General features: G+C 45.7%; 1 protein-coding gene across 3 annotated transcripts; it reads left to right on the forward strand.

The window, feature by feature from the left end:
• The first annotated feature begins 215 nt into the window (after positions 1 to 215).
• On the forward strand, positions 216 to 25467 carry LOC106586752 (immunoglobulin-like domain-containing receptor 2). 3 transcript variants are annotated; one of them, XM_014174335.3, is made up of 9 exons: positions 216 to 375; positions 6608 to 6937; positions 7887 to 8006; positions 15265 to 15321; positions 16180 to 16326; positions 16423 to 16587; positions 19829 to 20033; positions 20249 to 20969; positions 24312 to 25467. In XM_014174335.3, exons 1-9 carry the CDS (start codon positions 333 to 335, stop codon positions 24345 to 24347), a joined length of 1824 nt encoding a protein of 607 aa, XP_014029810.2. In that variant the 5' UTR covers positions 216 to 332; the 3' UTR covers positions 24348 to 25467. The 3 variants fall into 3 exon arrangements, with proteins under 3 accessions (XP_014029810.2, XP_014029811.2, XP_045563583.1); XM_014174336.3 differs by having other exon boundaries at positions 223 to 375; positions 19832 to 20033; XM_045707627.2 differs by lacking the exon at positions 15265 to 15321 and having other exon boundaries at positions 223 to 375.
• Positions 25468 to 25819: the final 352 nt, after the last annotated feature.

A 25819-nucleotide genomic window follows, 5' to 3' on the forward strand; every position in this document is an offset into this window, starting at 1 on the left:
GTAAAATCACCAGTTGGAGCAGGTTTAAGATTTTTTTTTTGGGGGGGGGGGGGGGGGAGATTAGTTTAGATGTATTGTTTTGAATCCCAAATATATTTAAATATGTGCTTGTAATAGTATTATAGGTAAAATGGTGGTAAACCATGTTTGTTTGAATGTAGTTTTTGGTCTGGAGAGGGGGTTAAAGTGGTACCCTCCCCCTAGTCTCTGATTGACGCTTCGCCTCTCCCGGTGTTCTTATCAACACTCAGCGGACAAAGAATGAGTCAAACAACAGGCAGGAGGAAAATGAGGATTCATTCTCTCTGATTGCGAAACTTTTTATTCAAAAAATGAACTGGCTGCTAGATCGATGGATTATTTTGTGCTTAACAGGTATATGTTCGTTTTTGTGTGTGTTTGTTTCCTCACTCAACATGTTTTGTCATCTGTCTGAGAAAGCCATGGACGCAACAGGTTGATCTCACTAGCTCAGGGTTTATTCCAGCGTCTAACGGGTCTCTCCACCTCTCTACCTCTACCTCTCTGCCTTACCTAAAACCTCAATATGACTATTGGACTCTTTATTTAGATTTATATAAACAGACCTTCGGCTGGCCACTTGTTTTGGGGGGTTCGTCTGAATTGCTTTAATTTATTAGATGGAATATTTGCGGTAATGATAGGCTTTAGCTACTCTTGTTTTCGCTTTTATGTTTTGTCATAAATTACAGGAGGAATGTGTGGAGTAAGAAATATACTATAGTAAAATCACGGTTATATCATTTAAATAGGTGCTGTTATTCAGACAATATCCATGATATGCAGGCAGTCCAATGGGTCACATAGATATCTACTAGGCAGAGAATAATAACTTAATAACTTACTCTGAGGGTCTACTATGAAAAATTATTTGATATCAGTCTGATACAGAGAATATTTGTGGAGTGGTCTATGTTGTGTTAACCTAATTTTTCACCTTTCATTTGGTAAAGATTTTTCAGGAGAATTATACAAAACGATTCTGTGTCTAGTGTATAAACCCGACAGGAAGTCAAGTCAGTGGTGGAATGCCTGGCAGGAAAATGGTGTCAGTTGTTGGAGGAAAGGGTCTGATGTGGTCAGGAAGCATGGAGTGACTCAGAGATTTAATCAGGAAGAGCCCAGTAGACTTGAATGATAAACCTGAGTTTTGTGTAGTAGCCCCCTTATCAAGAAAACCCTTTTTAATGGTGTATGTTAGGTAGTTGCATGCCTTTTTGGTATTTTGTTGTTGTGAATATGAATTAGAGAAGAGTGTTATGTTGTTGTGAAATGAATCAGGACCATAGGTACAAATGTAGGCCTATGTCATCATTTTTTGTCACACTTGTGGGTGTTTTTAGAAGTTTACAAATGTGTTTTGGAGTGTCTGGTTTCATGCATGAACACTTTTTGTGTTCTCCAACAGAGAGATGCTGAGACAGGCTTACACCTTGGAGCAAAGGTTCCACAATACAGTGACAATGTTTTTCTTGGTTGTACGTGAACCCTGTGGTTACCAAGGTGTCTCACCCTGTCCATTCTCTCTGTCCCGATCTTCCCTCACTACACTGTAAGGACCTCTTCTAACGGTTTGGTTCAAATCTCTAACAGCTAATTGGCTGTTCACACCCGACTGGACCAGACAAGATTATTTCATTGGTTGGAGTCCTCCCATCCCCCTCCTCCATTCTACTGTCCACACAGGATTCTCCAGGATGGGGGGGTTTACTAATGCCAAACAATGGGCCAATGGGCCATGAACAAAAGGACAAAGGGAGGACCACAGCTACCCCGGGGAAGGGATTTAGGAGCACGGATCTTCTCCCTGCTGTCTCTCTCCTCACACTTTCTTTTTCTCCATCCGTCTCATATTCAAAATGAAAACAAACACAAACAAACAGAACTGTAACTTCTTTCTCACAATTTCAATTCAATTCAATTTGATAATATGGCATGATGTAACAATGTAGTTATTGCCAAAGCTTACTTTGGAAATGTACAATATTAAAATAATAATAATCAGTATGGTCAACGGGACAACAGTAACAACAATAACCAAGGGTCAAAATAACCATACATTCAACAATAACAATAAGCATACAGTAGAGTACATGTGCAGGTTGATTGGTCTGTCAGACACTGTCCCTCATCTTATGGCAGGCAGCAATGTAGTGCGCTGCCAACCCACAGCTCTCTGCGTCCTCCCCCAACAGGACGGGTAGCCTATTCTCATCAGAGATGTCTTTAAAACCTTGAATAAGTGTTTCAAATTTGAGGAAATAACACTCTAATTGTTTTGTCTAGAAATGCAGTTCTGTCTCAGGTTCTGCTGTGGTGCAGTGGTTGCACAGCCTTTCCTCTACAGGGAGCCAGGTTTTCCTGTGTCTACCCTTCTCAATGGCAAGGCTGTGCTCACTGAGCCTGTACTTTGTCAAGGTTTTTCGAAAGTTTTGATCAGTAACCATGGTCAAATAGTTTGCCACCGTGTACCATCGATTTAGGGCCGGATAGCACTGCATTATGCTTTGTGCTTGTGTTTCCCGATAATTAATGTAGTTTTGTTTAGACTGTGTTGTAATGTGGTTTATTCTGATTGATTGGATGTTCTGGTCCTGAGGCTTCAGTGTGTTAGTATAACAGGTTTGTGAACAGCTGGATGAGAGGACTTTTTTCTTTGCTCAGCTCTTTGCATTGCAGGGCTTGGTAATGATATGAGAGGGGGTCACTGTATTTCCCTCTGTCCTCTTTCTCTCTCTCTCTCTCTATCTCTCTCTCTGTCCTCTGCCTCTCTCTCTCTCTCTCTCTCTCTCTCTCTCTGTCCTCTGTCTCTCTCTCTCTCTCTCTCTCTGTCCTCTGTCCTCTCTCTCTCTCTCTCTCTCTCTGTCTCTGTCCTCTGTCCTCTCTCTCTCTCTCTCTCTCTCTCTCTCTCTCTCTCTGTCTCTCTCTGTCTCTGTCTCTGTCTCTGTCCTCTGTCTCTCTCTCTCTCTCTCTCTCTCTGTCTCTGTCTCTGTCTCTGTCTCTGTCTCTTTCTCATTTGTTTTGCTCTCTCCAGAGGTAACACATCTTCTTCAGACTCTGTAGGAGGAGTGGGTGAACCGTTGGAATAGGGTCAGATATTTATCTTCCATTAGTCACAACTTCTAAATGGAACTCTAGAACATTTGAAGGCCATCATCATGAGTCACCCTGGCTCCTCTTTAGTACATAGTGTAAAACGGCTTCCCTCCTTGTCTCATTCCCTTCATATGCACTAAACTGCTCCTAAGGAGAGAGCCACTGGGTAGAACCCTTTGTTGTGATTTCCTCTTTTCAAGGAAATGTTTGGAGTCAGTTCCTGCTGCATGCCCCACCCAGACCTAATGGGACTGGGAAATGTTTGGAGTCAGTTCCTGCTGCATGCCCCACCCAGACCTAATGGGACTGGGAAATGTTTGGAGTCAGTTCCTGCTGCATGCCCCACCCAGACCTAATGGGACTGGGAAATGTTTGGAGTCAGTTCCTGCTGCATGCCCCACCCAGACCTAATGGGACTGGGAAATGTTTGGAGTCTGTTCCTGCTGCATGCCCCACCCAGACCTAATGGGACTGGGAAATGTTTGGAGTCTGTTCCTGCTGCATGCCCCACCCAGACCTAATGGGACTGGGAAATGTTTGGAGTCTGTTCCTGCTGCATGCCCCACCCAGACCTAATGGGACTGGGAAATGTTTGGAGTCTGTTCCTGCTGCATGCCCCACCCAGACCTAATGGGACTGGGAAATGTTTGGAGTCTTGTCCTGCTGCATGCCCCACCCAGACCTAACGGGACTGGGAAATGTTTGGAGTCAGTTCCTGCTGCCTGCCCCACCCAGACCTAACGGGACTGGGAAATGTTTGGAGTCTGTGTCCTGCTGCATGCCCCACCCAGACCTAATGGGACTGGGAAATGTTTGGAGTCAGTTCCTGCTGCATGCCCCACCCAGACCTAATGGGACTGGGAAATGTTTGGAGTCTGTTCCTGCTGCATGCCCCACCCAGACCTAATGGGACTGGGAAATGTTTGGAGTCAGTTCCTGCTGCATGCCCCACCCAGACCTAACGGGACTGGGAAATGTTTGGAGTCTTGTCCTGCTGCCTACCCCACCCAGACCTAACGGGACTGGGAAATGTTTGGAGTCAGTTCCTGCTGCCTACCCCACCCAGAACTAACGGGACAGGTTGGAGCTGTAGACTGATCTGTCACTGGCCCCCTCACTGTTCCTCTTTATTATGATAACCCCCTACCTCCCTACTGCAATCCTGCCCCCCACGCACGGCGGAATGTAGTCTCTGTGACCGCCCGTGTACAGGAGAGAGGAACCCCCATCCCATCTCTCTCTCATCCCCTTTAGATATTGTGCAAATCACCACTTGGTAATCTCCCAGTTGGAGACTGAGATGCAGTCATCATTACACACACACACACACACACACACACACACACACACACACACACACACACACACACACACACACACACACACACACACACACACACACACACACACACACACACACACACACACACACACACACACACACACACACACACACACACACACACACACACACACACACACACACACACACACACACACACACACACACACACACACACACACACACACACACACACACACACACACACACACACACACACACACACACACACACACACACACACACACACACACACACACACACACACACACACACACACACACACACACACACACACACACACACACACACACACACACACACACACACACACACACACACACACACACACACACACACACACACACACACACACACACACACACACACACACACACACACACACACACACACACACACACACACACACACACACACACACACACACACACACACACACACACACACACACACACACACACACACACACACACACACACACACACACACACACACACACACACACACACACACACACACACACACACACACACACACACACACACACACACACACACACACACACACACACACACACACACACACACACACACACACACACACACACACACACACACACACACACACACACACACACACACACACACACACACACACACACACACACACACACACACACACACACACACACACACACACACACACACACACACACACACACACACACACACACACACACACACACACACACACACACACACACACACACACACACACACACACACACACACACACACACACACACACACACACACACAGTAGCCAGTCCATCTCACGATCTTATATTCTCTCTGTTCTCAGCCTTTTATCTGAACCACTGAACATCAGGAGCATTCCACCTCTGCAGTCTGTCTCTGATCGGCTCTGTCCTCTCTGTGGTGTAGAAAACAAACAAACCCCCTCGTGAGTTTAGTGGTCTGGAATCCCCCTTAACCTTTTGGATGTGCAATTGGTATGTAAGGGAGAGTTGGTGTCACGCCCTGACCATAGAGAGCCCTTGGTTCTCTATGGTGTTGTAGGTCAGGGCGTGACTAGGGGGTGTTCTAGTCTTTTCATTTCTATGTTGGTGCTCTTGGTATGGTTCCCAATTAGAGGCAGCTGATGTTCGTTGTCTCTAATTGGGGATCATACTTAAGTTCTCCACTGTTCCCACCTGGGTTGTGGAATATTGTTTGTGTTAGTGTGTTTAGCACTATGGCTTTCACGTTCGTTTTATGTTTGTTTATGGTTTTGGTAGTTTGACTATATAATAAAGTATGTGGAATTCAACTCACGCTGCGCCTTGGTCCGCTCTGTACGACGATCGGGACAGTTGGACTGAAAAAATATGGGTAGAGGCTATATAATAATAATGATAATGATAATAATAATTATACATGGGACTTATATAGTACTTTTTAAAGAGCCAAAGATGCTTGGTTAAAGTGATGATGGACTGGGGCTTTGGAGAGCATTCAACTGTGAAGTCTAATCTCTCCTTGCCATTTGCATGTTTCACTGGCTTTTCAAAATATACTGTATGTTAAAGGCCTTATATGCAGACTGCTGTTAGTAAGCATTTCACTGTCAGTCCACACCTGTTGTTTATGAAGCATCTGACTAATAGAATTTGATTTGATTTTGATTTGGAAATGTAATTTGATATGTAGAATGGGACACATCACCGTGCCTTCGTACTCCTCCATCTATAGGTATGTGTAGTGGTCTCTGCCCTCTCTTATCCTGAACCACCTCGTGTGTTTTTAACCTTCCTGTCAAAATACAATCTGGAATTTTTTTGACTATTGGAATTAATAACTTCTACCCCTCTCTTTTCTCTCTCATTTTCTTCCAGGGGGGGGGGGGGGGTGTGTGTGTGTGTGTGTGTGTGTGTGTGTGTGTGTGTGTGGTGTGTGTCCATGTCCGTGTGTGGTGTGTGTCCATGTCCGTGTTCGGTGTGTGTCCATGTCCGTGTTCGTTGTGTGTGTCCGTGTCCGTGTTCATTGTTTGTGTCCGTGTTCATTGTGTGTGCGTCGGTGTGTGTGTGTGTGTGTGTGTGTGTGTGTGTCCGTGTTCGTTGTGTGTCAGTCTGTGTGTGTGCTGGGGTGCAGGTGACCGTTCGGGAGGAGAGGCGTTTCGCCATGCTCTTCCAGTCCGTGGTACTCCAGTGCCAGTACCACACGCCCTCCACACAGACCCCTGTGGTGCAGTGGTGGTACAAGTCCTACTGCCGTGACCGCACACAAGACTCCTTCACCATCCCCGAGAGCCTGGGGGTCCATGGGTCCGAGCTGGGCGCCACGGCCCAACTAGAGTGCTCCGACAGCAGCCGCACCGTCCGCATCGTAGCCTCCGGCCAGGGTGCCTCCATGACGCTGGCTGAGCACTACAAGGGCCGAGATATTGCCATTGTCAACAGTACTGTGAATATTTCTAATGTGTGTGTGTGTCACTTGTCCCAGTCTCTAGACTGTGTGATCCGTCTCCCAACAGGAAATGTGACTGCTTGTGCTTGGCGTTTCCTGTTCCTCAAATAGTACTTCTCTTTCTGTCCCTCACAATACACCAGGCTCCACAACACACACACACACACACACACACACACACACACACACACACACACACACACACACACACACACACACATTAAAGGGATATTTCACCCAAATTACACATTAGTTACCCTGTGAGCAGTATATGGGCAAAGTATGACAGCAATCCATGCTTTGGTTTCGTTTCCCTGGCACTTTCCAAATGCAAACATTTTAGCATTTTTGGTACAAATCCCATTCCAGTCATGGGACCCATTTTTCAAATCATCTATAAGTTACTTTGTTAAGATTCACAATACATTTGAGATTTTTGAGGGTGATTTCAACATGATGCGCAAAAAAATGCTAATATCGGTGCCATGACTCGAATGAGGTTTGTGCCACAAATCCTAAAATATTAGCATTTGGTAACAGTGCCAGGGAAACTAAACCAAAGCATGGATTGCTGTCATACCTTGCCCATAGACGGCTTACAAGGTAAGGAAACCAATGTGTAATTTGGGTGAAATATCCCCTTAACGACACTGGCCCCTGTTCACAATGGAGTGGCCCTCTCTTATCCTGAACCACCCCATTGAGCTCATAATCAAAAGGAAACACACACCTTTGTTCTGCCTTTCAAAGAGAGCACCAACCTTTTGTGTTCCTTTTAGCTTAACACCCTCCTGTTTCATAAATCATAATAGAAATCTGTAGGATGTATGAATGTGTCAAATGTCAATGTATCTTTGAGGATTGTTCAGTACATTGTTTGACTAAGGGTATATAATCCTATGACAGTATGCCGTTGTGTATCTGACCCTGTCCCTGTCCAGAGGCGGACCTGCGGATCGGGGACCTGCAGTGGGGCGACAGCGGCGTGTACTTCTGTAAGATAGTCATCGCTGACGACCTGGAGGGGAAGAACGAGGGCCAGGTGGAGTTACTGGTGCTGGGTGAGTGACCACAGGAAGTGAACCCCTCAGCACACAGGAAGTAAACATTCAACACAGGATGTCAAACCACCTCAACATCAAAGAGGAAGGGATAGAACGGAAATGAACATTCTGTTGATGCTATCTGTCCTACTTTTTTGAGGTCCTCTCTTTTTTTTCCCCCCACCTTTATTTAACCAGGTAGGCTAGTTGAGAACAAGTTCTCATTTACAACTGCGACTTGGCCAAGATAAAGCAAAGCAGTGCGACACAAACAACAACACAGAGTTACACATGGAATAAACAAACATACAGTCAATAACACAATAGAAAAGTCTATATACAGTGTGTGCAAATGAGGTAAGATTAGGGAGGTAAGGCAATAAATAGGCCATAGTGGCGAAATAATTACAATTTAGCAATTAAACACTGGAGTGATAGATTGGATGTGCTATTTACAGATGGGCTATGTACAGGTGCAGTGATCTGTGAGCTGCTCTGACAGTTGATGCTTAAAGTTAATGAGCGAGATATGAGTCTCCAGCTTCAGTGATTTTTGCAATTTGTTCCAGTCATTGGCAACAGAGAACTGGAAGGAAAGGTGGCCAAAGTAGGAATTGGCTTTGGGGGTGACCAGTGAAATATACCTGCTGGAGCGCATGCTACGGGTGGGTGCTGCTATGGTGACCAGTGAGCTGAGATAAAGGCGGGGCTTTATATAGCAAAGACTTATTGATGACCTGGAGCTAGTGGGTTTGGCGATCAATATGAAGCGAGGGCCAGCCGACGAGAGCATACAGGTCGCAGTGGTGGGTAGTATATGGGGCTTTGGTGACAAAATGGATGGCACCGTGATAGACTGCATCCAATTTGCTGAGTAGAGTGTTGGAGGCTATTTTGTAAATGACATCGCCGAAGTCAAGGATCGGTAGGATAGTCAGTTTTACGAGGATATGTTTTGGAGCATGAGTGAAGGATTCTTTGTTGTGAAATAGGAAGCCGATTCTAGATTTAATTTTGGATTGGAGATGCTTAATGTGAGTCTGGAAGGAGAGTTTACAGTCTAACCAGACACCTAGGTAGTTGTCCACATATTCTAAGTCAGAACCGTCCAGAGTAGTGATGCTAGGCGGCGGGCAGGTGCGGGCAGCGATCGGTTAAAGAGCATGCATTTAGTTTTACTTGCATTTAAGAGCAGTTGGAGGCCACGGAAGGAGAGTTGTATGGCATTGAAGCTCATCTGGAGGTTAATTAACACAGTGTCCAAAGAAGGGCCAGAAGTATACAGAATGTGTTGTCTGCGTAGAGGTGGATCAGAGAATCACCAGCAGCAAGAGTGACATCATTGATATATACAGAGAAAAGAGTCGGCCCGAGAATTGAACCCTGTGGCACCCCCATAGAAACTGCCAGAGGTCCGGACAACAGGCCCTCCGATTTGACACACTGAACTCGTCTGAGAAGTAGTTGGTGAATCAGGCGAGGCAGTCATTTGAGAAACCAAGGCTGTTGAGTCTGCCGATAAGAATGCTTTGATTGACAGAGTCGAAGCCTTGGCCAGGTCGATGAATTCGGCTTTTAGCGATGGCGGTTATGATATCGTTTCGGACCTTGAGCATGGCTGAGGTGCACCCATGACCAGCTCAGAAACCAGATTGCATAGCGGAGAAGGTACAGTGGGATATGAAGTGGTCGGTGATCTGTTTGTTAACTTGGCTTTCGAAGACCTTAGAAAGGCAGGGGATGATAGATATAGGTCTGTAGCAGTTTGGTTCTAGAGTGTCTCCCCCTTTGAAGAGGGGGATGACCGCGGCAGCTTTCCAATCTTTGGGGATCTCAGACGATACGAAAGAGATGTTGAACAGGCTAATAATAGCGGTTGCAACAATTGTGGCGGATAATTTTAGAAAGAGAGGGTCCAGATTGTCTAGCCCAGCTGAGGGGTCCAGATTTTGCAGCTCTTTCAGAACATCAGCTCTCTGGATTTGGGTGAAGAAGAAATGGGGGAGGCTTGGGAAAGTTGCTGTGGGGGGTGCAGAACTGTTGACCATAGGGGTAGCCAGGTGGAAAGCATGGCCAGCCGTAGAAAAATGCTTATTGAAATTCTCAATTATTATCGTTGATTTATCGGTGCTGACAGTGTTTCCTAGTCTCAGTGCAGTGGGCAGCTGGGAGGAGGTACTCTTATTCTCCATGAACTTTACAGTGTCCCAGAATTTTGGGGAGTTTGTGCTACAGGATGCAAATTTCTGTTTGAAAAAGGATTGTCTGAAAGGATTTGGAAGTTGGGAGTTGTATTTATTGTCTTCTCTTACTTTCTGAACCTAACCACAGCACCTAGTGTAAGTAAGTGTTTGTTTGATATGGTTCGTAATGATGTGCTTTAATACAAATGTCCTGGCTCTAGAAGGCGTCTACATTCCAAAGTGCACTTACAACTGCTGCCATGACAACGCCGCTACTCTGCACGGTTCTGATCCTCTCTGAGAGGACCTGTTGTTTGGCTGAGCTTACCGTTGTAGAACAACAGACATAACCCTGACATAGCCATATATAAACCTTTATAACCTCAAATATAGTGTCAGTATAGGCCAGGTAGACATAGGCTACATAACAGAGAGCTCACAACATACAGTATCTATGTGGAATAAGGTAATTACACATACATTACACATACATTACACATACATTACAGACAGTAGTTCTAGTTAATTGCTGTGAGCTATGTAATCCACTTCTTAAGGTGTTTCCATGGAAACATTTTTTTGGGGGGCGAGACTAAAACATGTAAAGGGTCAGTGGTGTAGCATGTAAATGTTATTTTATTTAACCAAGCCAGTTAAGAACAAATTCTTATTTACAATGACGGCATACCGGGGAACAGTGGGTTAACTGACTTGTCCAGGGGCAGAATGACACATTTTTACCTTGTCAGCTCAGGGATTCGATCAAGCAACCTTTCAGTTACTGGCCCAATGCTCTAACCACTAGGCTACCTGCTACCTGCCACCCCTGATGGTCAGTGGTGTCGCATGTTAAGGGTCAGTGGTGTCGCATGTTAAGGGTCAGTGGTGTCGCATGTTAAGGGTCAGTGGTGTCGCATGTTAAGGGTCAGTGGTGTGGTGGGACAGCAGACGAGCTGACTTTGGCTTTGTACACACACCACCAGAGTTTGAGTTGTTGAACCCATTTTAATTCCTTCAGAGTTCGTCTGTTTATGTGTTAGAACCCTCCTCCTACTCCTCTCACCGAGTGGGGCCAGTCTCCCTTCTCTTTCTCAGGTTACTGTCTGCTGTATTTATATGACTGTTGAGGGCTAGGAGAGCTCAGTGCATAACACAAGGATGACTGTGCCAACATGGTGGGACTAAACGGTCTCCTTCTACATTCGTTCTCCCTTTCTCTCAGCTTCCCTCCTTTTCTCCTTCTCCTGTTCTCCCTTTCTCTCAGCTTCCCTCCTTTTCTCCTTCTCCTGTTCTCCCTTTCTCTCAGCTTCCCTCCTTTTCTCCTTCTCCTGTTCTCCCTTTCTCTCAGCTTCCCTCCTTTTCTCCTTCTCCTGTTCTCCCTTTCTCTCAGCTTCCCTCCTTTTCTCCTGTTCTCCCTTTCTCTCAGCTTCCCTCCTTTTCTCCTTCTCCTGTTCTCCCTTTCTCTCAGCTTCCCTCCTTTTCTCCTTCTCCTGTTCTCCCTTTCTCTCAGCTTCCCTCCCTCTCTCCTTCTCCTGTTCTCCCTTTCTCTCAGCTTCCCTCCTTCTCTCCTTCTCCTGTTCTCCCTTTCTCTCAGCTTCCCTCCCTCTCTCCTTCTCCTGTTCTCCCTTTCTCTTCACTTCCCTCCCTCTCTCCTTCTCCTCTCCTCCCTTTCTCATAACTACATTTTTCACAGCTTTTTATTTTTTGGTATTCTACTCTGAAGCACCTCATTTTCCTCTACCCGTTCTTCCCCCTGTCTTCTAATCATTGTTTCTTCTCTCCTTCTCTCTCTCCCTTCCTCCTCTCATCCCTCACCTTCCCCTCTGAGGCACATAGTTTCTCCCCTCCCTCCCTTCCTGTCGTCACTAGTTACCACAACAACAAAGTCATAAACCTTGCCTTTTTCTACAATTTATCTTCTTAAAATGTGATTTTAAACTTAACCTTAACCCTAACCTTAACCCCAATGCTAACCTTATGCCTAACCCTAACCTTAACCACAATGCTAACCTTATGCCTAACCCTAACCTTAAATTAAGACCAAAAAGCAAATGTTTGTTTACATACATTTTTACGATATAGCCAATTTTGACTTTGTGGCTGTGGTAACTAGTGGAAACCCTCCGTCTCCTCCTTCAGCTCCTTCCCCTCTCAGAGGCACATAGTTTCTCCCCTCTCTCAGGTTACTGAGCTCAGCTGGGTTTATATGACTAAGTGCCAGAGCAGGGTGGTAGGATCTGTGTGTGTGTGTGTGTGTGTGTGTGTGTGTGTGTGTGTGTGTGTGTGTGTGTGTGTGTGTGTGTGTGTGTGTGTGTGTGTGTGTGTGTGTGTGTGTGTGTGTGTGTGTGTGTGTGTGTGTGTGTGTGTGTGTGTGTGTGTGTGTGTGTGTGTGTGTGTGTTTTATCAGACGAGAGGAGTGTGACATTTCTCTCCATGACTACTGCCTACTCAGCATGGGCTGGAGCCTGTCTGGCCGTGGGAGTTTAGTCTGCCCTGACATCTAGCAGACCTGTTGAACTAAAGAGGCCATTCACACTCAATTTAGTATTTATATGTAGGCCTACACAAACACACTTCATGTGTGTAAACCAGGTATTTTAGCATCCCCGTTGAACCTGTCTAAAGAGATAAACGTAGAGATTAGTTATCTTATTTTGCCGTTTGGGTGAGGGCATGGTCCCATTTCAACACCATTCTTTCTTTCTATTTATCCCTATATTTCTCTCTCTCTCCATTTCCCTTTATTCTTCTCTCACTCTCTGTCTTTATCTTCCTTAACCAGTCTGTCTCCTCCTCTGTGTGTCTCTCTCACTCTGTCTTTATCTCCCTTAACCATTCTGTCTCCTCCTCTGTGTGTCTCTCTCACTCTGTCTTTATCTCCCTTAACCATTCTGTCTCCTCCTCTGTGTCTCTCTCACTCTCTGTCTTTATCTCCCTTAACCATTCTGTCTCCTGTGTCTCTCTCACTCTGTCTTTATCTCCCTTAGCCATTCTGTCTCCTCCTCTGTGTGTCTCTCTCACTCTGTCTTTATCTCCCTTAGCCATTCTGTCTCTTGTGCCTCTCTCACTCTCTGTCTTTATCTCCCTTAACCATTCTGTCTCCTGTGTCTCTCTCACTCTGTCTTTATCTCCCTTAACCATTCTGTCTCCTCCTCTGTGTGTCTCTCTCACTCTGTCTTTATCTCCCTTAACCATTCTGTCTCCTGTGTCTCTCTCACTCTGTCTTCATCTCCCTTAACCATTCTGTCTCCTGTGTCTCTCTCACTCTGTCTTCATCTCCCTTAACCATTCTGTCTCCTCCTCTGTGTGTCTCTCTCATTCTGTCTTCATCTCCCTTAACCATTCTGTCTCTTCCTCTGTGTGTCTCTCTCACTCTGTCTTTATCTCCCTTAACCATTCTGTCTCCTGTGTCTCTCTCACTCTCTGTCTTTATCTCCCTTAACCATTCTGTCTCCTCCTCTGTGTCTCTCTCACTCTGTCTTTATCTCCCTTAACCATTCTGTCTCCTCCTCTGTGTGTCTCTCTCACTCTGTCTTTATCTCCCTTAACCATTCTGTCTCCTGTGTCTCTCTCACTCTGTCTTCATCTCCCTTAACCATTCTGTCTCCTGTGTCTCTCTCACTCTGTCTTCATCTCCCTTAACCATTCTGTCTCCTCCTCTGTGTCTCTCTCACTCTCTGTCTTTATCTCCCTTAACCATTCTGTCTCCTGTGTCTCTCTCACTCTGTCTTTATCTCCCTTAACCATTCTGTCTCCTCCTCTGTGTGTCTCTCTCACTCTGTCTTTATCTCCCTTAACCATTCTGTCTCCTGTGTCTCTCACTCTCTGTCTTTATCTCCCTTAACCATTCTGTCTCCTCCTCTGTGTCTCTCTCACTCTGTCTTTATCTCCCTTAACCATTCTGTCTCCTGTGTCTCTCTCACTCTCTGTCTTTATCTCCCTTAACCATTCTGTCTCCTCCTCTGTGTCTCTCTCATTCTGTCTTTATCTCCCTTAACCATTCTGTCTCCTGTGTCTCTCTCACTCTGTCTTCATCTCCCTTAACCATTCTGTCTCCTCCTCTGTGTGTCTCTCTCACTCTGTCTTTATCTCCCTTAACCATTCTGTCTCCTCCTCTGTGTGTCTCTCTCACTCTGTCTTTATCTCCCTTAACCATTCTGTCTCCTCCTCTGTGTGCCTCTCTCACTCTCTGTCTTTATCTCCCTTAACCACTATGTCTCTTCCTCTGTGTGCCACTCTCACTCTCACCGTTTAGCAGAAACAAAGCAGCCGTTGTTACCATGGCGATAGCGTTCGTCTGACCCTCTTTCCCCTATGAGCTCTAATGATTAATTGGTGTCCCAGAATGCTTCAGTGAAGTGTCTGTCCCCGTTACACTGGGCTCTGACCCCCCCCCCCCCCCCCAGTCTGTGGTAGTGTGTGAAGTGTCTGACCACGTTACACTGGGCTCTGATCCCCCCCCCAGTCTGTGGTAGTGTGTGTGAAGTGTCTGTCCCCGTTACACTGGGCTCCGATCCCCCCCCCAGTCTGTGGTAGTGTGTGTGAAGTGTCTGTCCCCGTTACACTGGGCTCTGATCCCCCCCCCCCCCCCCCAGTCTGTGGTAGTGTGTGTGAAGTGTCTGTCCCCGTTACACTGGGCTCTGATCCCCCCCAGTCTGTGGTAGTGTGTGTGAAGTGTCTGTCCCCATTACACTCGGTTCCCATTTTCCCATCCCCCCCAGTCTGTGGTAGTGTGTGTGAAGTGTCTGTCCCCATTACACTCGGTTCCCATTTTCCCATCCCCACTAGACTGGGGTAGTGGGTGTGGAGATCTATTAGCATGACACTTTGAACTTTGAACTTTGTCTTCACTCCTATTAACTTGAATCATGGGAAATGATTAATGATGATGATGATCACTTTGGCTTTAGAATCAGGTATTAAAGAATAGTTTGACTGTTCTCTTCCTTGACTTTTCTTTCAATTAATCTGTCTGGTTATCTCTATGCATGACTCTTAGTCAATAACTCCATCTGTTTGCCTCACCTTTGACCTCTGCCCACTGCTACTTCCTGTCTGCAGCGCCTCACCTCTTGCTCTCCTTCTCTCTGCAGGTAGGACAGGTGTGCGGGACGATCTCCTGCCTGAGTTTGATGTGGAGATTATGCCAGGTACGGCTGCCTGCTTCCTCACCCACTGGCTACTGTGTGTGTGTGTGTGTGTGTGTGTGTGTGTGTGTGTGTGTGTGTGTGTGTGTGTGTGTGTGTGTGTGTGTGTGTGTGTGTGTGTGTGTGTGTGTGTGTGTGTGTGTGTGTGTGTCTTTTCACCCCACCTGTTCCTTCCTTACCTGTTCCCTTCGGTGGCATCACCTGCTCTGCCTCTGCTCACCCTGTTCTCTCACTGTCCAATCAGCTTCTGGGAATCTTGAATGACTTAACAACTGCAGAGTAAAGGACAAATCAGCTCGTTGCCTCATCTTATATTCTGCCTCTGCACAGTCAAGCATTAACTCACTCTCACTGTCACAATAATATTCTTGCTACAGGACTTATTCACAAGAAACCCTACGCCCTCTCTCTTTTGAAGATGAGATCTCCCTCTGGAGAGGTCCACTTGGGATGTGTGTTTTCACAAGGGGCTGACTAAAGTGGCGTGTTTGACGTTTTTTGGTCACGGCCAGAGGAAGTTCATCATTAGTGTTGGGATGCTTTAGTGATGTGAGGCTGTGATAAGCCAGCAAGCCCTGCCTCTCTACACCCTGAACATTGGAGGGTTATTATTACCATAAATGTCAATGGTTTTTACGGATGTGGAGAGAGGACAGACATGCAGAAGATGTAACTGTAGTAAGTAACATGTAGTAACAAGATGTGTATCTCTACTGTTTGTGGGATCTGTAGTCTCATTGATCTGTGTCTGTGTTCCAGAGTGGGTGTTTGTGGGATCTGTAGTCTCATTGATCTGTGTCTGTGTTCCAGAGTGGGTGTTTGTGGGATCTTTAGTCTCATTGATCTGTGTCTGTGTTCCAGAGTGGGTGTTTGTGGGATCTGTAGTCCTGGGCAGTATCCTGTTCCTGTTGTTGATGGGGATCTGCTGGTGTCAGTGCTGCCCTCACTCTTGCTGCTGCTACCTCCGCTGCTGCTGCTGCCCCGATACCTGCTGCTGCCCACGTCACCGTGAGACACACACACACACACACACACACACACACACACACGGTCTTACATTCACTAGCGGTCTTACACAGTCTTACATGTGTCTGTGTTTTCCAGTCTATGAGGCAGGAAAGATGGTGAAGAGGGCCCAGCCTCCCCAGGTTGTTGTGTACCCCCCTTACTGCATCTCTGGGGTCCCCACCATGGTCCCCTTCGCCACGCCATCCCTCACGGAACCTAAGATGGTCTCCCTCCCCTCAGTGGAGAACAACCTGGCTGGGGGTGAGTGACCCGCCCCACACCTGGGCTCGTCCTGTCCGACTGCAGGAACTGGACAAGCCACTGTGCATTGTGGGAAATGTAGTTTTGCATGCTATGTCATGGTAACAATAACTACCGTTTGTAGAGGGTCTTCTGAGTTAACTAACCCTCTTCTTATGTTGGTCCTCATCTTCTGTCCCAAACCTGGGTGGAGTTGTCGATGACCGTGTGTGTGTGTGTGTGTGTGTGTGTGTGTGCATACGTGTTTTTGTTTGTGTAAGTGTGTTTTCACTGTGCCCGTAGTGCCTTTGATCCTTGATATAAGTGTGTGCGTCCATGTCCACAGTACGCAGTGGCTATCGTCTCCTGCCCAATCACAGTATGAGGGTTCTGTACTACATAGAGAAGGAGCTGGGACAGTTTCCCTCTGCCAAGATGGTGTGTGTGTGTGTGTGTGTGTGGGGATGGGTTGGTGTGTGTGTGTGGGGGGATGGGTTGGTGTGTGTGTGGTGATGGGTTGGTGTGTGTGTGTGTGGGGGGGGGGGATGGGGGGGTTGGTGTGTGTGTGTGTGTGTGGGGATGGGTTGGTGTGTGTGTGGGGGGGGGGGGTGGTGTGGGTTTGGGTTGGTGTGTGTGTGGTGTGGGGATGGGTTGGTGTGTGTGTGTGGGGGGATGGGTTGGTGTGTGTGTGGTGATGGGTTGGTGTGTGTGTGTGTGGGGGGGGGGATGGGGGGGTTGGTGTGTGTGTGTGTGTGTGGGGATGGGTTGGTGTGTGTGTGGGGGGGGGGGGGTGGTGTGGGTTTGGGTTGGTGTGTGTGTGGTGTGGGGATGGGTTGGTGTGTGTGTGGGGGGGGGGGGTGGTGTGGGTTTGGGTTGGTGTGTGTGTGGTGTGGGGATGGGTTGGTGTGTGTGTGTGGGGGGATGGGTTGGTGTGTGTGTGGTGATGGGTTGGTGTGTGTGTGTGTGGGGGGGGGGATGGGGGGGTTGGTGTGTGTGTGTGTGTGTGGGGATGGGTTGGTGTGTGTGTGGGGGGGGGGGGTGGTGTGGGTTTGGGTTGGTGTGTGTGTGGTGTGGGGATGGGTTGGTGTGTGTGTGTGGGGGGGGTGGTGGTGTGGGGATGGGTTGGTGTGTGTGTGTGTGTGTGTGTGTGTATGTCTGTGGGGATGGGTAGGTGTGTGTGTGTGGTGATGGGTTGGTGTGTGTGTGGGTGGGGATGGGGGGGGTTGGTGTGTGTGTGGTGATGGGTTGGTGTGTGTGTGTGTGTGTGGGGATGGGGGGGGTTGGTGTGTGTTTGTGTGTATCATTGTTAGTAGAGGTTGGTTTCATCCTCATCAGAAACCTTTCATTACATTCTCTATTAAATATTCATTTCCCCATTTGTAACAAACCAACCCTGATTACACTAAAAGTCATCAATACCATCTGCTGAGAGAATCCATCTGTGTCGAATCAGTCAAATGTTGTTTGGTAACATTTGAAGGACTACCTATAAACTACTTATAAACCATCATAAAAAAATGTGATTAGCCATTTGTAAACTTCTTTCTGTCAACATTAGTAAGTACAAACTTGTTTTCTGTGTTATCGTAATGTTATAAAGTAGACTTTCATATAGTTATACCATGAGATCAGACCGACCGTTGGGGTGGGATGGTGATGTCTACAGAACACCTTTGGCCATGGATGAAGATTTACTGTCGTTGAAAGACATCAGTGCACCCTCTGGGAGGACAGCTCCCGCTCAACTCAGTCCAAGTTCTTCTCTGTCCTGGCACCCCAATGGTGGAACCAGCTTCCACCTGAAGCTAGGTCGGCAGAGTCCCTGCCCATCTTCCAAAAAACATCTGAAACCCTACCTCTTCAAAGAGTATCTTAAATAATCCTTCCCCTCACAACAACCCCCCCCCCCCCCAAAAAAAAACACTTAACCAGCACTTGACTCTACTGATAGCTACGATATTGAGGAACATTTACTTTCTCTGCCTGTGATATGTGGTTGTTCCACCGAGCTATCTTAAGATGAATGCACTAACTGTAAGTCCCTCTGGATAAGAGCATCTGTTAAATTGCAACAAAAAATATATATATATTCTTGTAAATTGACTGGACTGTTGCTTTTTCATCAGAAACTATAATATTGTATGGTTCTGTATTTCGCATGTTAAGTTCATTAACATACCAGTGGCAGTGTAAGAAGGTATCCATAGTACTTTCTTGTAAGCACACAGACATTTGTGGAGTGCAGTGTAAAGCATATTGTCATTCGAAATTCCAAGATAGCGGACGAAAGCTGGATGTGTTCCATGGAATCAATTCTCATTTTATGCATTCTGTTTCTATGTGACATATCGTCACTTCATAATTGGCTCAGATACCTTCTATAATGTCTCTTCCAAACTAAGAGCATGGAAAATAATCCTGCAGCAACAGGAAATGTAAATTATTGTGTGGATTATAATTAATGGACATTTCTGGCGTGGTTGATACATTTTTTGTTAGGAAAAATCAGTGGAAATTACAAACTTTAGAAGCCTTTTTAAACCTTGAATACTCTACAAGTTTTCATTTCCTGCTGGGTGATCAAATTCAGGCAGGTCACCCGTGATACTAGTCAGTATTCGACATCCATCCATGTCTGTGGACATCGGGAGATGATGTTGAAACCGGCCACTAGGGGGCAACAGTGAGCGCTGTTACCTTCAAATCGATTTGGGTTGTGGACGGGGATTCCTTTGGAATCTGCCTCTGATTCCAAAGGTTGAATGGTCAAATCCAGCGATAGAAAGTTGTTTTTAAAATGTTTGTTTTAAGCCAATCACAAACCTTAACCCTTAGCTTAACCATTCGAAGTTAATGCCTAACCTTAAAAAAATCGAAATTTGACTTAAACACTTAGAAATTTGACGTCTGGAACAACTTAGAAATGTGACGTTTGAGAAACATGGATGAACATCTCATTCTGATGTGAGACTGTGAGAACTTGTAATTAAGATCCTACATCTGTACGATGAGGGCCATCAGCAAAAGCATTTGCTTTGGAATTAACCAATCTATATTTACACAGATGTCTATGGCTATCAGATGTTTGCATTAGGGGTGATATTTGATGATGTGTCTGTGATTGGATTAGAAGTGTTGAAGCATAAACATGCTGTAAATAGAACACTGCTGCAAAGAAATGTGCTGTGGAAACAGTTAATTTATAACATTGAAAAAATGTCTTGAAAGCAGTAACATTCTCCATAGTGATGTGTTGTCCCAGCAGCCAGTAGCCTATCAGAGCTCAGCTCTCTGCATGAGGGATGGGACACGGATTTCCGGCAGACCTATCGGACAGTCCAGATGAAAGCTCTCCCACCCATCGCTGACCTCGATGACCAATCAGAGCTCATGGCAGCTCCTGTGCACAACAGTCGTCGACCCAGGCATTACCGTGGCAACCACACTGATGATGAGCAAGACAGCAGGTACCACTGAGTTTGAACTGTATCTAAAGTACTCACATTTTCTGACCCGGTGTGTGTGTGTGTGAGAGAGAGAATAGGATGTTGTATAGATATTGGATATTTCATTGCTGATTATATTGTATTCAACGTAGGACTAAAATGCTAGTTAACACTGTCTGTCTGCATTTGTGTATCTGTTATATACTCTGATTCCCCCTGTCTTCCCTGTTTTCCAGGTGGAACCCTCGCTCTGTGCACCTGGAAAGGAGGACATTGGGCTCCAGAGGGCGTACTGGCTCTCTGGATGAGCTGGAGGAATTTGCTATGTCCTATGGCCCCCGTGCCCGGAGGGGTGACCCCCGTGACCAGGACAGGGACTACGACCTGGAACTACGGGGGCGAGAGCACTACCCCCCGTACCGGGACCACAGCCCCTCACGCCGTTTCCACGGAGACAGGGATGATGACTGGCACCCCCGCCGCAGCCCGCCTCCGCAGAAGAAGAGGGACATGTGGGACGATCTTCCCTCTCGCCCCCACCAGCACACACAGGGGCGGAGGGGTTACGATGACGCCTTCCTCAACAACTTATTGGAGCGCAAGGCGAGGGGGAGAGCAGGAGAGAAGGGGGAGAGAGGAAAGGGGCGAGTTGACGAGGACAGTGACACTCCCTCCAAGGGCAGTTCAAAGGGCAAGGGCAGCGACGGTTTCTACAGCCGGTCACCTACCAACAGGCCCGAGGAGGATGACCCTTTGCCTCCATACTCAGAGCTAGAGATGGAAAGGTACCGGATGGTCAACCCAACCGCTGAACGTTACCGCATGGTCGAATCTCCCTCAGAACGATACAGCACCACTGACCAGGCCATGCAATCGTTCTCCTATACCCGTCCCCCTAAAGGACTGGCTCACACCATACAGGGGGGCAGAGAGGACAGGGACAACAACCGAAATATGGTGAGTTACCTGTAGGAGGGGCATGTTGAAGAACACCCTACCACTCTCAGGTTATCACAGCTACAAGAGCTCAGAGGTAGAAAGCCCAGTAGGTCTAACAGACCGCCAACTTTAAACCCATGATGGTTAGATCATCTTCATTTGTGGGTGTTGTTTTTTTTAACTATATTGAACAAAAATATAAGCTCAACGTGTAATGTGTTGGTCCCATGTTTCATGAGCTGAAATAAAAGATCCCAGAAATGTTCGATAAGCACAAAAAGCTTATTTTTCTGAAATGTTGTGCACAAATTTGTTTACATCCCTGTTAGTTAGTCAGCATTTCTCCTTTACCAAGATAATCAATCCAGCTGACAGGTGTGGCATATCAAGAAGCTTGTGCTGGGGACAGTAAAAGGCCACTCTAAAATGTGCAGTTTTGTCACACAATGCCACAGATGTCTCAAGTTGAGGGAGTGTGCAATTGGCATACTGACTGCAAGAATGTCCACCAGAGCTGTTGCCAGAGAACTGAATGTTAATTTCTCTACCATAAGCCGCCTCTAACGTTGTTTTAGAGAATTTGGCTGTACGTCCAACCGGCCTCAGAACCGCAGACCACATGTAACCATGCCAGCCCACATCCGGTTTCTTCACCTGCGGGATTGTCTGAGACCAGCGACCCGGACAGCTGATGAAACTGAGAAGTATTTCTGTCTGTAATAAAGCCCTTTTGTGGGGAAAAAGCGAATTCTGATTTGCTGGGCCTGGCTCTCCAGTGGGTGGGCCAACGCCCTCCCAGCACCAACCGTGGCTGCGCCCCTGCCCGTGAAATTCATAGATTAGGGGCTAATTCATTTAAATTGACAGATTTCCTTTTTTGAACTGTAATGCAGTAAAATTGTTGAAATTGTTACATGTTGCGTTTATATTTTTGTTCAGTATTTACAGTGCGTTTGGAAAGTATTCAGATCCCTTGACTTCTTCCACATTTTGTTACATTACAGCCTTATTCTAAAATGGATTAAAAAGTTTTCCCCCTCATTAACCTACACACAATACCCCATAATGACAAAGCAAAAACTTTATTTTAGCAACTAAAAAACAAAAACATCTGAAATGTCACATTTACATAAGTATTCAGACCCTTAACTCAAACAAACAATTATTTCAACACATACAACTAACTCACAAAAAATACAAAATGGAAATACATTATTAGTATACTTATACATTGCATTCAAGAAAGTATTCAGACCCTTCAATTTTTCCCCATTTTGTTACAGCCTTATTCTAAAATGGATTACATTGTTTTTCCCCCTCATCAATCTACACACACTATCCCATAATGACAAAGAAAAAATTGTTCTTCAGAAATTGACAAATGTATAAAAATAAAATTCAGAAATATCACATTAACTTAAGTATTTAGACCCTTTACTCAGTACTTTGTTGAAGCACCTTTGGCAGCGATTACAGCCTTGAGTCTTCTTGGGTATGATGCTGCAAGTTTGGCACACCTGTATTTGGGGAGATTCTCCCATTTCTCTCAGCAGATCCTCTCAAGCTCTGTCAGGTTGGATGGGTAGAGTCGCTGCACAGCTTTTTCAGGTCTCTCCAGATATATTCGATCGGGTTCAAGTCCGGGCTCTGGCTGGGCCACTCAAGGACATTGAGAGACTTGTCCCGAAACCAGTCCTGTGTTATCTTGGCTGTGTGCTTAGGGTCATTGTCCTGTTGGAAGGTAAATGTTCACCCCAGTCTGAGCTCCTGAGCACTCTGGGGTAAGTTTTCATCAAGGATTTCTCTGTACTTTGCTCCGTTCAACTTTCCCTCGATCCTGACTAGTCTCCCAGTCCCTGCCGCTGAAAAACATCCCCACAGCGTGACGCTGCCATCACCATGCTTCACCGTAAGGATGGTGCCAGGTTTCCTCCAGATGTGACGCTTGGAATTCAGGCCAAAGAGTTCAATCTTGGTTTCTCATGGTCTGAGAGTCCTTTAGGTGCCTTTTGGCAAACTCCAAGCTGGCTGTCATGTCCCTTTTACTGAGGAGTGGCTTCTTTCTGACCCCTCTACCATAAAGGCCTGATTGGTGGAGTGCTGCAGAAATGGTTATCCTTCTGGAAGGTTCTCCCATCTCCACAGAGGAACTCTGGAGCTCTGTCAGAGTGACCATCGGGTTCTTGGTCACCTCCCTGACCAAGGCCCTTCTCCCCCGATTGCTCAGTTTGGCCTGGCAGCCAACTCTAGGAAGAGACTTGCTGGTTCCAAACTTCTTCCACTTAAGAATGATGGAGGCCTCTATGTTCTTGAGGACCTTCAATGCTGTCTCTGAGCTCTACAGACAAGTCCTTTGGGGGCTTGATTTCCGCTCTGACATGCACTGTCAGCTGTGGAACCTTATAAAGACAGGTGTGTGCCTTTCCAAATCATGTCCAATTAATTGAATTTATCACAGGTGGACTTTCTACAATCTACAATCTCAAGGATGATCAATGGAAACCGGATGCACCTGAGCTCAATTTCGAGTCTCATAGCAAAGGGTCTGAATTCTTATGTAAATAAAGTATTTCAGTTTTTTGGTTTGTATACATTTGCAAACATTTCTAAAAACCCGTTTTCGCTTTTCCATTATGAGGCATTTTTTAAAATGTATTTAACCTTTGTTTAACTAGGCAAGTCAGTTAAGAACAATTCTTATTTACAATGACGGCCAAACCCTAACCCGGACCACACTGAGCCAATTGCGCACCGCCCTATGGGACTCCCTATCATGGCCGGTTGTGATACAGCCTGGAATCGAAACAGGGTCTGTAGTGACGCCTCTAGCACTGAGATGCAATGCCTTAGACCGCTGCACTACTCAGGAGCCATTATTGTGTGTAGATTGATGAGGAAAAACATTAATTTAATCAATTTTAGAATAAAGCTGTAACGTAACAAAATGTGGTAAAAGGGAAGGGGTCTGAATACATTCCAAATGCGCTGTATAAATCAAAACATTTTCTAACAGTATTTCATATTGATTGGTTGTTATGTGAAAAGAGAGGCGGAAAGCACTATTTTGATGTTGTAATTTAGATCAATATTTCGTAAATAATGTAGTCAAGAAAACATCCTCAAGTTTAATGCTTTATTTCAAAGGTAAAAGGTCAAATCTTAATACCAAAAATAATGCATGTTCTGTATGTGATTGTATCATGTTCTCGTGGTACTCACTCGCAGACATTACTAACAGAGCATGAGCTGCATGATTGCTGTGGATTCCCACATTGCCTCACTGACCAGGCCTGACTAATCGAGCATGAGTGGCATGATTGCATGGTCTCTAACATGGCTCTTGGTGTTTTTCTTTAACAGACCCCTGCTCTGAGCAGAGACTCTCTCATAGTGTGACACACCAGAGAGAACTCAAGCCTGTGCCTGCACAGCACTGCCAGCATTGAGAATCACACATCACTCACTTAAAACATCATGCATCAGCCTGGGAGTGACTAACTGATCACCCTCATCATCATCAACCTGAAGAGGCTTATCCAATAGAAGGTTTCCATCCACAGAAGGGAGGCACCTTGCATGGATCACGAGAAGACAATGGAACGTGCATTGTTTATGGATTGATTTAAGGAACATTTGGACACCATTTTGTTTGTATGTGTGTTGAGCATACATGCATTATATACACTCCATTTGAATGGGTATGTATGGCTGCAACGTGGGTGTGAAGCATTTGTGTGGATGTGTACTGTACTGTATGTCCATATTTAGGTTTATCTGTGAAACTCAAACCAAGCATTCCACAGAGCAGTCCCCCTCTCTCACCTATAAAGCACAGTGAAAGTTAGTTCCCGTGAAGTTACGCTGACAGCAATGATACGATTAGGGTTATTGGTAGGTATCGATCGATAGGTATTGATTAGGTGTGGAGGCAGAGCTAGGATAAGGGGTTAAAAAAAAGGAAAGCGGTCATTAAAGAAACTTCATATGATCAATTCATGTGTGTTAAGTTCAGGATTGTTTTCATCAATTCATGTGTGTTAAGTTCAGGATTGTTTTCATCAATTCATGTGTGTTAAGTTCAGGATTGTTTTCATCAATTCATGTGTGTTAATAAGTTCAGGATTGTTTTCATCAATTCTAAACAACTATATATGCCAACTTGCCATTATATTTGTAAGTCCAATGCTCCCCCATGTGTCATACATTTCATCAGACTATAAGAAACATATAATAGGTGTCAATTGTGCCATAAAAAAGACAACTCAGGTTCACCTTGTGTGTGTGTGTGTGTGTCATGTACTGTACCTACTGTAAATGTACTGTACCTACTGAGCTTGAATTTATATTACAGATTTGCAATTGCACTGTAATAGTATTCTTTATTAGCCCACAGTATTAATTGGACATGCCCTTATTGGCCACAGGTAACTGTGTTTTTAAACTGTGCCATTCAGCCATAGCATATGTTTGTATTTCACTTGTTTGACATTGATTTTGATATAAACACACTATCTTAGATTGTGCCATTGTGTGTGATTACTATGCCCTTTTATGATTGTTTACATTGGATATGGAGCATGTGTTTCTTATCGCTATCTATGTTAACCGCTTAATACACACACAGTGCTTGCTCATTACTTTATTTACACACACAAACACCACAGACGTAAACACCTCTTCCAAGCCTTTTCTGTCAATGGCCATTTATTTAGCACATTTTCACACATGCAGATGTGCTTTTACAACGATGTATACATCATTATCTCTTATTCCATAAGTCACATCAGTGACTGAAATGTCTGTCCCTTCTGAATGTGGGGCAGCACTGAGCACTGGTCACTACGCTGACCATGACAAGTAGGGTGAAA

The sequence above is a fragment of the Salmo salar genome, chromosome 25 (genome assembly GCF_965601325.2).
Source record: "Salmo salar chromosome 25, fSalSal1, whole genome shotgun sequence".
Taxonomy (NCBI): domain Eukaryota; kingdom Metazoa; phylum Chordata; class Actinopteri; order Salmoniformes; family Salmonidae; genus Salmo; species Salmo salar.

What these genes read in the sequence shown, in the direction of transcription:
- LOC106586752 (XM_014174335.3), top strand. Translation starts at nt 333, where the DNA reads ATGAACTGGCTGCTAGATCGATGGATTATTTTGTGCTTAACAG. An exon ending in GATTATTTTGTGCTTAACAG is followed by an intron (nt 376 to 6,607) that starts GTATATGTTCGT and finishes GTTGTGTGTCAG; the next exon opens with TCTGTGTGTGTGCTGGGGTG. An exon ending in CTGCTGCTGCCCACGTCACC is followed by an intron (nt 16,327 to 16,422) that starts GTGAGACACACA and finishes TGTGTTTTCCAG; the next exon opens with TCTATGAGGCAGGAAAGATG.